We start from the raw sequence: 13,096 nt of genomic DNA on the forward strand, positions 1-13,096 counted from the left end.
TCCATTCTCACTAAGAGGACATGCCCAGGCACAGCCACTGAGGAGCCAACCCCTCCTCCTGCACTCCCCGGGATGGAGACGTGCCAGTTTTCTGGAGAATTCCAGCATTGTCCTGATTTCGATGGGTCACTCCACTTGCTCTCTGATCCAGTACAGGGCCAATAAATGACTTTGGGGCTCACTCCACATCCCTGGGTCATGAGGTCTGGCTGCTCCCTATTGCGTGAGAGAGGGCAGAGATGGAAAAGGCCCATGAGGCCCATCTGTCTGTCCCCTGGGGACCAGTGCAGGATTGTTACCTGTAGTCAGATCCCTAGTTATTCCATGGCTGAGGAAGTGCTGAGAAAATGCACTCATCCTTATGGAGCTGTACAGCAGAGATAAATCTCTTAAGACACAAATTTCCAGCCCTTATTGTTACAACAACAAAAAAATCATCCACACATGACCTGAGCGTAAATGCAGTGCAGCCTGCCTGAGTCTGCAGACAGCCGGGAATAATGGCTCTGAGCGGGGTGAATGCCTCTTTTCATCTGAGTCCTGCTGGTTATTGCCGATCACTTTGCAGAGTCATCCAGCTGAGGTGTTTATAACACAATCCCCATGTGCCTAGGGGCCGTGAAACCCAACTGGACCCTAGCCAGAGGTCAAAACGCCGGCTTTCCTCGGCATCCTCTGCAGTGCAGTTCTGCACTGACCACAGACAAATCTGTGTCACATGGGAGAGCAAATTGAAGAGCAGCACGAAAGAAATTGACTTTCTTACCCAATGCAGTTACCAGAGGAATACAGTGCTGGTTTTCATATTGATTTGAATGTTTGATTTGTAAACCTTTCAGGTTTGAATTCCTTGAAACAGCCACAGTGCTTTCCAGGGTCTGTGCTCAGAAGCTATAGAAACTCGGCAGCGTTGGCACAGAATTTCAGCCAAGCTTCCTGAAGATCTCAAATCCAGGCCATTTACTCTTGATTTGTCCAACCTAATTCTCAATGTCCCCAGGGCTTGACCACCATGTCCGACCTTCCTCACCAAACTTGGAAGTCCAATGACTGGAGTCTTTTGGATCCATCTGCAGTCTTCCTCTGCAGATGCCTGCGAGGACCAGCAGTGCTTAGATCAGCAAGAATGGAGAGAAGAGAGGAGGGGCATTTCAGTACTAGTTTCCTTCCATCTCTGTCCCACTGGGCAGTACAATCTCCCCTTCCAAACTCCTGAGTCCTCTCCTATCAGGGCATGTTCTGATTCAGTGTCTGACCCTGCCCACCACACTGCAGTAGGATTGAGCTGTTAAGAGACACTTGGCCAAACGCTGGGTCTCAGTTACACCCCCAAATAGCCAGAGTAACTCCAGTGAGGTCAGGCAAGTTCCTCGGGACTGACCCTAGCGTAACAGAGCAGAATTTTGCACAGTCTGGGGGTCACAGTTTGGTGGTCACTCTGTGGTCAGTACATGGTCACTGTCTTGGAAACAGCGGTTGTAGCTTCAGGAACAATAGCCCATTAGGGGAAAGGAATAAATACAACGTTCTCTGAAGGGACTTGCCCTGCCTCAGCCTCTCTGCACCAATCGGTGTGTCCTCTGAGAGATGCCTTTCCTGCCTACAGGCCAAGTCTCTCCCTGGGGAGGGCAAGAGGTGGCCAAGCAGGGAAGGTCAGACTTCTGTTTCTGAATTTGCAGATGTGCCATTGAGCTGTGGAAGGCCTTGGGTGAAGAACCACAGCTCACCAGGGAGGTGCTGCAGCAGCTGCTGGACAAGCTCCAGCAGAGACGCCGGGAGGAGAAGAGCGGCAATGTGTCTCTGGCTGTAAGTGAGATTTGAGATGTCACTTTGCCAACCCGCCACCGCAGGGAGGATGGTGCATCTGTGTGTGCGCGGGAGCTTCACCCCTTCTTAGCTTCAGGCCATGGCTCCACTACACAATGAAGTCGACCTAACTTACCTCGGCATACAGCCGCCACAGCAATTCCATCCCTTGTGTGTGTCTGCACTTTGCTGCTTGTGTCGGCAGTGCACGTCCTCGCCAGAAGCGCTCGTCTTGATTGTACGGTCAGGGTGGGGAGGCTCCTGAAAGCCAGTTGACGTAAGCGACGCGGTGTCTACACTGACACTGCATCGACCTAACTGCATCAACCTGGACTCTCTGCCACTCGTGGAGAGATTTTTAATTATTATTGTTATTAATTTGGAACCGAGGGGCAGTTCTGCCGACGGGAAGGAAATTCCATAGTTAGGGTGATGCTGGGTGAGCGGCCTTGCGTTGACCTAACTCTGTAGTGCAGACCAGGCCTTAGTGTGTCCTGGCCACCTCCTAGCAAACCAAAGACGTGTAAAGAAAGTTTCCCCCAGGTAAAAGTTACAGATCTGAAGTGGTTTATCTGCTGGTCCCCTGGCTCAGTTGTCTTCTGCTCTAGATGGCCCTTTAGTGAGCAGCTGCAGTTCTGGTGTCTCTTGGCTCTGTAAACTGTGACTAGAGAGCTTCCCAGCATGGGATCATGAGATGTCCAGTACTTTTGACTGGGCCAGAAACACTGGGCCTATGCGAACGGATCTCCTCAGGATGGTTTCAGCCCGTCCAGTCATGGCTGGAAAGCCAAAGCACAGGGTCTGCACCATTAAGAGAAACAACGGGGAATAACGTCATCCAGACTCTTCTGATCTTTCCATAGGGCTCCATCCTGCTTTCGTTCCAGGAGCCTCAAAATGTCTCCTCCCCTCTCAGGAGCCAATCCTCTTTTCTAATACCCTGTGGAGGAAATGAGACATGAGAAAAGGACAATAGCGAATGGCAATGGGGGCAGGTGGCAGATTGGGATAGTTGACTGAAATTCTTTCCCCCCTCCAGGCAATGAGGACCATTTACGAGGTCCTTTTCCTGTGGGGATACCGAGAAGCCATCCTGGAAATGTATCCCCAGATGCTCATCCTCTGCATCAGGCAAGTGCAGTATGTGATGGAGCTGCGCTTGCCAGGGACCTACAGGGCCAGCGAGACATCCAGCCCCGAGGAGGGGTCCAGCTGCCTCAGCCCCCTAAGGTAATGACTGAAAGGAAAAGGAAGAACAGATTTGTTCTGCTAAACACGTGTGCTCTGTTCATGGCCATCATTTGTTCGGGTGCTGTAGTTCGCCCAGGCTCAGTTCGGTGCAGGTCTCTCTTGAGGGGAAAGGGTTGAGAGCCGTGTGTTCTTGTGAGTCACACTCGCTCATCTGACTCCGTCCACAGGCCAGCTGCTTTCACTACACAGTCAGGCAGCAGTCATGTTTGTGCATCCATCCCCATGTGCCACCTGCCAAAGCGTCAGTGGAAACACAGAGCGCCAGAGGCCACCTCAGGTGCTGTAAACTGACACAGCTTTGCTCGCTTACACCAACTAAGGATCTGGCCGCACATGCCCGCTTGTGTCCTGTTACCTGCCACAGTAAAGAATCAAGTATTCAACCGTATTGAGTGATGACACCAACCATCTTAAGAAGCTAGTGTCAGTAACTGGTTACAAACTCAATGAATCTGCAGTGTAGACAGGGCCCCTTGGGAAGGGAAGCACCATGATATCACACTGGATCTATCCTCGGGGTCGCTAGCTACTGCTGACCATGCTGTGTGTCCCAGGGCTTGTGCAGATTTGCCATGCTTGGGGGTGATCTCGTTGCCTGACACTGGGATTTTTTTGTCTTTAGCACGTCAGTGGAGGCTGTGAAGACTCTTTTTTCCATGCCCGGATACTGGAAGGAATTTGCCGGCATCCAGTTACAGCAGGGTTGGGACATGATATCCTCCCGATATTACTACTCGCAGGGTGTTGGCCTAATTGCAAGGTAGGAGCCCAAAGTTTCCTCTTCATTGGGTCTCTCTTGGCAATGGGATTTGCGTGTGAAATATTCCTCTGTTCCAGCTGCCATCTCAGCCCAGCAACTAGTGAGGAACTCTCTCTCCCCCTTGATAACCACAAGGGACTTTCTGTTCCATGTTCCAGAGCCATGATCGAGTTTGAGAACCCTCAGCTCCCTGCAGTTTTCAGAGAGGCCGTCACCATTGTCCAGAGTCAGAAGGAGGATGAGCAGAGACATATCGCCATGACTTTCTGCACTGAGGTGAGATTCATTAATTGACAGGCACAAGTGGGCTTTCTGCAGAGCAGCTCAGGCCAGTAAGCTCTGGGGCACATTGTCAGGAGCTCAGCAGCCTACAGCCAGCTAGCTCCTCTCCACACATGGATGGCTGTGGGGCACGGCAGAGAGAGGGAGGGAGAGACAGGGTGAGATCGCCCCTGGCTGGATGTGCCTAGATGGGATCATATGACAAGAGGAGATGTTTCACCACTGCCCCAAGGCCATGCTTCTCTCCTCACCTTTTCTTGGGGTCTGCTTTTCTTCTGCCCCAGGGGTTGTTCCATGGCACTCAATGGGGCCTGGAGATTCCCCTTTCCCTGCGGGTTTATTTGTGACTTATACATTAGTCTAACTTCTGGGAATGAACCAACTGAAAGAGCAGCAACTGGCTCCCTACACACCAGAGACTTTGTACGGGAGTAAGTGGCCATTTGGTAAAGATGACTGTCCAGGGAACAGACCCCACAGGAAGACCTCTGCTCCTCAACCGGATGTTGATTTGGCTCTTTCCAGTTGCTCCAGAGTCCTTCCATTGAGACGATAGTGACAAAATCAGAGCTCGAGGCGCAGCTCATGGAATGGACCCAGGACAAAAATCCCATCATACGTAGGCTCAGTCTGCGAGGCCTTGGCAGTGTTGTGCTCCAGCCAGCAAAGGTGAGAGGCGTGGATTGCCCGGGGACCGAGGAAGCCGATGTCTATCGAATAGCTCAGAAATGAGAGCGAGATCCCCACACAAGCCTTGTTGTTTAACGCACGGCACTCAAATGTTGGAGGTGCGTTACTGAGCGAATCAAGGCATGACATGGTCCCTGCTCCCGTGAGCTGACCCCTGATTGCAGATGTGATGCAATGGGGGAGGCGGGGTGAGCAAAGACAAAGGTTACAGTGAGCAGTTGGCACTGAGTGAGAGGAGAATGACTTTCTGCCCCTTTGGGGGGCTGTGCCAGCCGTGGTTTCTCATAGGTGGGAGTGGGATGGTCCAGCATGTGCTCCAGGCTGTCACCCAGGATAGTAATGAGCTGCCTTCTTCATTCCTGCAGGTGCAATTGTTACGGGCCCAGCTGCCAGCGATCATGGACTCGTTCGGTGACAGGGATGGAGTGTGTGTCATGGAGGCCATGCATAAAGCTGGAGACATCATCTACCTCCTCGATGGGGAGGGGCTTGGCTCCATCTCCCAGGACATTGCAGTCAGCCTTCGCCCCTTCATTGATGACGTAAGGCTTGGAACCGCAGGAGAAGCCCATTTCCCCCCCCCTCCACCTGCCTCTGATGCCCTTGTGTCTCTCTCCCCATCCCCTTGCCTCCCGCCCCTCAGCCCTGCCATGGAGCCTCCTAGGAGTGCCCCCGCCATGGGTGGGGAATCTCCTGCTCCGCCACCTCCCTGTCAGAGCTCTTCTCGGCAAACCTCAGCCTCAGCGCCCTGCTCCCAGCCCCTGCTGCAGCCTGGCCTGGGGGAGAGGGGCTGGCACTGGGCAGATGACCAGCTGTCTGGAGAACACCAGCCCCCAAAGAGGTGGAGATTCCCAGCAGGAAAGAGGTGGGTCGGGAATGGCCAGGCTCTCAGGGGAACTGAAGAGCAAAAGAACTGCTGTGTTTTGTAGCAGCACATCCCTGCAAGGCTCCAGCAGCTGCTTCTCCCCTTCCCCAGACCAGTCTCCAGCAGCCTTCCCACCCCCTCCCCTAATCTTCTAGGGGTCTAGGGTTCGGTGCTCTCCAGACAGAAATTACGTCTGGGACACCAAGGGGCTGCACTGCCCTGCACAGTGTCTCAGGCCCTGTTCTGCACAAGATGTCTATGGCGCTGGCCTGGTGGCCTCACTGCTCCCGCCAGCCAAGTCAGTTAACACAGGGGGAACCGGAGCAGCGGGCGGATTATGACTCTGTCGCGTTATGCTCTGATACTCCCTGGGTTTAACCGGGCTTCCCCACTCCCTGTGTGTCATTGCCAGGAGAGGGGCAGTGTGCGCTCCGCTGCCATTTTACTGCTTGGCAAGGTGGTGAGCAGGGTGAAGGACCCGGACAAAGGCATGGTGCAGCAGGAAATGATCAACTGCTTGCTCCCGCTGCTGCTGCATCTCGAAGACCAGGAGGAGCGTGTGACACTGGTAAGTGCCACCGTCCTTATTTCCTTATAAGCAAAGAGCCAGAATCCCCTGGGGCCCCCACTCCATTAATGGCCAGAGCCTCTTGCCCAAGCAGAGTCTTCTCCTCCCTGCTTCACTCCATGCTGGAGTCTAGGGCCTCATCCATCCCCACAGCACATAGCACAATTTGGAAGAAAAGCCTTCTTCTGGGAAAGAGTCCTGACCCTCTACTGCAAAGACAGGCCTCAGGCCTTTGGGCTGCTGCATCCAAAGATTCCCAACAAGAGGCAGCAAAAGAAAAGGGAGCATAAATCTGTAAGTGCCCTTCAGTTCAGGGAGCTGGTATCTGCCCACAGCCTTCTGGAAAGTGGGTGCAGCTGCCCTGCCTTCTTCCCTGGAGCTCCTGAGAGACCTTCTCCAGCAGGTCCTCGCTTCCCAACATTCACCGGACGTTGCCTTCTTTCGTTGGGCCAACTGGGATGTGGAGGGAAGCCTGATCCGTGTGCCTCTTTGGTCCGACTCTTTGGGATCCCAAAGCTGACTCACGCTCTCATACAGTTTCTTTGCATAGAAGGACTGAGTTGTGGAGATCTCTTATGACTCTTTCCAGGGCCACCCATAGGAGGGCACTGGGCCTGGGACAACCCCCCCCCGTCCACCTCCCACCCCCACTCCACCCCTTCCCCCAAGCCCCCACTCCACCTTTTCCCACCCCTGCTCCTCCCCCATCCCACCCCTATTTCTCCCCTCCTCCCAAGCCCCTGCCCTCTCCTCTCCCGAGCGACGTTGGGTGCTGGCGAGGTGGGGTATAACTTAGTCGGGCCGGGACTACTGCTGCTGGCCCCAGCACAGCCCAGGTCCTGCGTCCCCCTGAAGTGCGGGGCCCCCCAAAGCAGAGGGCCCTGGGCAACCGCCCCAAACCATCCAAAGACAGGACGGCTCTGGCTGTCTCCAGCCAAGTCTCAGTTCCCTCTCCTGAACACAGTCCTGTGTAGAACAAATAACAGGAATCTCCACTAGCAGGAAAAGCGAGAGAAAAGGGACAGGGGAAGGTTCGATGTCCCCCAGACAATCTCTCTCTCAGTGAGAACCCTCTTGGTCTCACCTTCTCTTGCAGAGATGTAAACTGACGCTCTTCCGCTGCGCAGTGTTTCTCAGGTGGGCTCATTTGAAGAGGCTGTTCCGCAGCATGGCCTGGGATGGCTCCTCACAGCTCCTGAAGTGTGTCTGGAAGTGCTTGGTAGGTGGATTCCTTGTGCCTTGAGAGTGGTGAATGGTGACTTGAGGGAGACCTTTCTAACCCCACACCCTGAGTACCCATCCGCTTCGGTCGGGCGGCAGGACTCTAGTCCAGGCTCTCTGCTGGTTCATTTCTGCATGAGTTACAATCCCTTCACATTTTTGAAATTTTTCTCCACAACTGTCAGACCTCCAAACTTGTGTCTTTTAAAATGAAAGCTGAGGTTCTGGAGAACACACTAGTAACTCCAGAGAGGTGCTGCTATGGTGTATGGGCTCACACTGGCTGTTGCTTTGCCCTGGCTGTGTGCTTTGGCTTTCCTGGCCCCTTCGCTGTGGGAAGAACATGTCATTTGTATATTGCGCATTTCTTCCTTCTTCCCTCCTAGATGCAGAACAACGAGAGCCACATCCCCAAATTCCTGTTCCAGGCCTTAGAGTACCTGGAAAGCTCACAGACAACAATAAGACATTCTGCAGCCCTGTTCATTGGTAAGCAGAGAAATTCACTTGATCTTTTTTGAACTGCTTCCTTCAAAGCCCTTTTCTAGACTTCTGGTGTGTGTGTGTGTGTGTGAGAGAGAGAGAGACAGAATTAACATGTATTCCAAGATTAAGGGAGCAATTTAGCTGTATTGATTGCACCAACTTCCCCTGCCCACAACAACTCTTTGGCTGCGCCTAGTGGAAACCCGCATGATGTGAATTCAATCTCCTTTGGAAATCAGCCTCTCAGTAACTTCTGTGCATCAGATGCTTTGATGTGCTTTGTGAGCAGATGGAAGGAATGTATTGAATTTCCCAAGGGCTGTCTTGGGGGAATGGCTGCACCTTTAGCAGTTTTCAGCGAAGGATTTGAAAAGTAATGAGATCCATTGTATGTCTAGGAAATACTATCCGCCATTACTGCGACTTGTTGTCTGAAACCGTGACTGAAGATGGCATCTCCCGCCTGTATGAAGGTGAGGAAATAGCTCTGTGTGTTTGTGCCTCTGTGGGAAGTACAGGGGTGCAGCACAAGGCCTGAACACAGGTTTGAATGTGTCCCTCTCTGGCTAAGGACAGCGTTTAAAGAAGAAGGATGGTCACACAAGCTTTCATTGAGGTCCCACAAGATATGTACGGGAGCAGGGGATAACCATCCCTAGCTCCTAGCATAGAGGTAGCCTTAGAGCTGTGTGGGGAGACTGTCTTCAGAAAGGTCAGAAAGTCTCTAAAGGAAGGCCGGACAGAATTGAAAAGGGCTGTTGTTATTATTAAGCATGATGATGATGATGACAATTACCCTCTGTAGGGAAAAATTCATCACCTGCCCTCTCTGTAATGGAGTGATTGCAGGCCAGGGAACCACTCAGAGGTTGGTTATCAGCTCATAGGAAATCCCCTGAGTGCACATGGGAAACATCTTTCCCTGTGACCTCTTAAGGAATGAAGGCACAGGGCCACAGAGGATTTCAGTCTAAATTCCTTTGCGGATCTGTGCATAAATGTTTGATGATTTAACACATCTGCTGTTGACACTTTTTTGTTATGTCCCAGGAACAATTGCCCCCACCTGCCTGTGTTTTAGTGTGTGGACATGTGTGTGGACGTGTGTATCCTGGGGGAGGGGGAAGTTACGCACAGAATGGGGTCTCCTCTCTGTCCAGGGCTATTTTGGGAGTAGCAGAGTTGTTGTTTCTGTGCCCCCAGACTCTTGGGTAGTTAATAGCATGTGGCAACGGCCATCTGAAGTGGAGATTTCCTAGGCACCAGTCACATCAGCACCATGGGGCTTTCAACCCGTTTCCTCTTTGTTTCAGCTTTTCAGGAAGTGCCTTTGACATCTGACAGGACCACAGGGTGCATCCTCAGGAGACATTACAAATGGCTGCAGAAGCTTGGAAATCTTGTGTCAGGTTCTGCATTCGACTAGGGAACTGTGACCGACACAGAAGACCTCTTTGTCCTGCTATGGTACGTACAACAGACGCTTATCAACTTTTTGGTGTCCGGAGCCTCTGTTTGCCAGAAGCTGGGAATGGGTGACAGGGGATTGATCACTACATGATTACGTGTCTGTTCATTCGCTCTGGGGCACCTGGCATTGGCCACTGTCAGAAGACAGGATACTGGGCTAGATGGACCTTTGGTCTGACCCAGTCTGGCCTTTCTTATGTTCTTATATTTGGAACCGGGACTGAACAATGAGGTGGATATTGGCAGATGACACAAAATTATGTAGAAAAACAACAAGGAGTCTGGTGGCACCTTAAAGACTAACAGATTTATTTGGGCATAAGCTTTCGTGAGTAAAAACCTCACTTCTTCAAGTGAGGTTTTTACTCACGAAAGCTTATGCCCAAATAAATCTGTTAGTCTTTAAGGTGCCACCAGACTCCTTGTTGTTTTTGTAGATACAGAGTAACACGGCTACCCCCTGATACTTGACACCAAAATTATGTAGGTTAGTCAGGCATAGAGAAGACTTTGAAGCAGCTGAAAGGGATCTAATGAAGCCACGTGACTGGGCAGAACAATGGCAGATGAAAACCAGTGCTGACAAAGGCAGGGCCATACGCATGGAAAGCAGTGAGGTGAACGACTCCTACATATCGCTGGTGTCGGACACCAAAGCACGGATGGTTGGGCCCGGGGTTGGAGCAGAGGCGGTGGGGCCTAGTGGTCAGGGTGGTGGAGGTCGAGCCTAGGGGAGCCAAGGGTTGGAGCCGGAGTCAGGAGTCAAGAGAAGGATTGGAACGGGCTGGGGAGTAGGGCCAGGGCGGGATTAATGATTCCCGGCCAATGAGAGCTGCAGGGAGCGGAGCCTACAGACAAGACCAGCACCAGGGACAGAGGTTCCCGGTGTGGTGCTCGTCGTGGCAACGCGGCTCAGGGCGGGGAACGGCAGCGCGTGGAGCCGCCTCGCCCCCATCCCAGCCAGGCAGAGCCGGCGCGACCGGAACGCAGCACACAGGGGCTTTAGTGGCTGCAGCACGGGCCCCCCCTTAGCCCTACTCCTTTCATGAGTGCATCACTGCCCCACTTCTGCCCCATCCCCACACACAGTTACAGGGCAGAACCCCGTAGCTGAGCTCTGAAATCTCTCTGACTGGAATGAAGTTACTGCAGAGTCAGGACAACCCCACCTTTGGGCTCCATGTCGGACATCTCACCCCACTGCACCGAGCCCGACATTCCCAGAGCTTCTCGCATGTGATTCCCTCAGTCATCAGAGCCAGGCGGAGAGAGGAGAAATTCTCCCAGACTCCCTTCAACCATTGCCAGCCCACAGGGCAGCGGAGCTTGCGGGGGTGGGGGCTCTCTTTAAGCAATGCCAGCTCTCAGGGAAGTTGCAAATGAGCTTTAGCAAAGTGTGTGTGTGTGGGGGGGGGGGGGTTGTGCCATGGAAAACTCCCCTGCTTGAAGGTTTTATTCTTCTGATTTGTGTTCCTGCCCTTTCTCCCTCCTACAGACATCTAGAGGCTAACAGGAGCCAACTGAGCCCACCGCCGATCACATCTCTTGTGAGACGCCAAAGCAGCTGTTGCCTGGGAAGGAGGAGACAGAAGAGGCAGAGCAGGATGTGCCGGGTGCACCAGCCACACAGAACCCCATAGTCTAGGCGGAGGAAGCCAAGCCACTCCCCAGCCCTGCCGGACATGCTACAGCTGGAGCACCCGTGTGAAAGGGAGCAGCTCAGCTCAGTCTAGGCAGAGCGCCGAAAATGGAGGATGCACATTGTGGGCTCCAGTCCAGAAGCAGCTGAAGCTCCTGAATGCAGAGCCGCGAGGAGCCAAGACCCAGCCGCATCCCCAGGGCCCTGCAGACGTGCAGGGGAGATCGGAGTCTCTGGGAGTTTCCTACGCCGGGAGCCCAGAGACCCCCAGCCCATGGCCTAGAGACATCTTGTAGGAAGTAACCTGGGTGAACCAGCCATTGTCATGCTGAGTGACGTCAGATGTTCTGGTTGGATCCCCACTGAATCAATGGCAAACACATTGGCCATGGACAAGGCCTTGGGCTAGGAGCCGGTGGAGTAACAAGGGCCCGGGTCCTCCTGCCCTGGCTGCCATCCGTCCTTGGGTGGCAGCCCACCTTCCCAGTATGCCACTAGACTGCACAGCCCCAAGAGGAGGGGCAGCCATCTTGTCTCTGAACTCTCAGCTAAACAGCCCTGTGCTGAAGGGCAGCGATATTGACTCTAGTCTCTGGACCACACAGCACTGAGGGAGAGAGCAGTCATATTGTCTGGAGCCATCGGGCCACACAGGCATGAGAGACAGGATAGCGGCACGGACTCTTGTCTCTGGGCCACACAGCCGCAATGGAGAGGGCGGCCGCACGGACTCTGGTCGTTGGGCCACACAGCCCCGACGGAGAGGGCAGCCGCTCGGACTCTGCTCATTGGACCCCACAGCCCCGACGGAGAGGGCGGCCGCACGGACTCTGGTCATTGGGCCAGACGGCCCCGACGGAGCAGGCGGCTGCACGGACTCTGGTCGTTGGACCACACAGCCCCGACGGAGAGGGCGGCCGCACGGACTCTGGTCGTTGGACCACACAGCCCCGACGGAGAGGGCGGCCACACGGACTCTGGTCGTTCGGCCACACAGCCCCGACGGAGAGGGCGGCCGCACGGACTCTGGTCGTTGGGCCACACAGCCCCGACGGAGAGGGCGGCCGCACGGACTCTGGTCGTTGGGCCAGACGGCCCCGACGGAGCGGGCGGCCGCACGGACTCTGGTCGTTGGACCACACAGCCCCGACGGAGAGGGCGGCCGCACGGACTCTGGTCGTTGGACCACACAGCCCCGACGGAGAGGGCGGCCGCACGGACTCTGGTCGTTGTACCACACAGCCCCGACGGAGAGGGCGGCCGCATGGACTCTGGTCGTTGGGCCAGACGGCCCCGACGGAGCAGGCGGCCACACGGACTCTGGTCGTTGGGCCACACAGCCCTGACGGAGAGGGCGGCCGCACGGACTCTGGTCGTTAGGCTACACGGACCTACGTGGGAGGGCAGCCATTTTGACTCTGGCCATTAGGCCAAACCACCCTGAGGCTAAGGGCAGTTATTTGTTTTCAGCCATAGGACCTCGCCCGTCACCCCTAAGGCATCGCTCATCTGTCACCATGAGACTGACCCCATGACATAAGACTTTTGGGGTCAAGATGGAAACATGAGCGGAAGCAAGGAGTGGCATGTGACCCCTCTAAGAGCTCCTCCCACTCCTCTACCAATCTGGGGGTGTTTTATCTCCATCGATCTGCCTCAGGAATGGATTTGAACAATGAGGGAAAGTTCTGAGGGAGAGTGACCCATTCGGAAGTGGGTCATGTGACCCCTCCGAGAACTCCTCCCAGTTGGGGTGAGCCTCATCCCCTTAGGACCAACCAGAGAGGGAATTTCACCAAATAGGGTTAGTGCCATGGTGGGGAGACCTGCCCGCGAGAGGGGCCCATTACCCCTCCATGAAATCCCCCCACTGTCCTCTACTAATCGGTCAGGGTTTCACACACACCCTTTAGGCCATCCCAGAAGGGAAATGTATCGATCAGAATAGGTAGTGCCCGAAGGTCTAGGCAAGAAGCCGCCGATCTCTGGAGCTCCGTGTTTGCGTGGCTGGCAGCATCGCCCTGGAAGTCGCAACACAACGCTGCGTGGAAGAGGCCG

General features: G+C 54.3%; 1 protein-coding gene and 1 long non-coding RNA gene across 2 annotated transcripts; both read left to right on the forward strand.

Annotated features, from left to right (window-relative positions):
* The first annotated feature begins 4,075 nt into the window (after window positions 1-4,075).
* LOC128829332 (maestro heat-like repeat family member 5) lies at window positions 4,076-7,964 on the forward strand. The gene is made up of 6 exons (XM_054014712.1): window positions 4,076-4,093; window positions 4,625-4,768; window positions 5,155-5,331; window positions 6,067-6,222; window positions 7,319-7,441; window positions 7,830-7,964. The coding sequence occupies exons 1-6, from the start codon at window positions 4,076-4,078 to the stop codon at window positions 7,962-7,964; spliced, it is 753 nt and encodes a 250-aa protein (XP_053870687.1).
* A 372-nt stretch (window positions 7,965-8,336) lies between these two features.
* On the forward strand, window positions 8,337-10,984 carry LOC128829050 (uncharacterized). Its single transcript, XR_008443278.1, has 3 exons — window positions 8,337-8,402; window positions 9,243-9,396; window positions 10,895-10,984. It is a non-coding gene; the product is annotated as an uncharacterized LOC128829050 (long non-coding RNA).
* The last annotated feature ends 2,112 nt before the right edge of the window (window positions 10,985-13,096 follow it).

The sequence above is a fragment of the Malaclemys terrapin genome, chromosome 25, assembly GCF_027887155.1.
Source record: "Malaclemys terrapin pileata isolate rMalTer1 chromosome 25, rMalTer1.hap1, whole genome shotgun sequence".
Classification (NCBI taxonomy): Eukaryota; Metazoa; Chordata; order Testudines; family Emydidae; genus Malaclemys; species Malaclemys terrapin.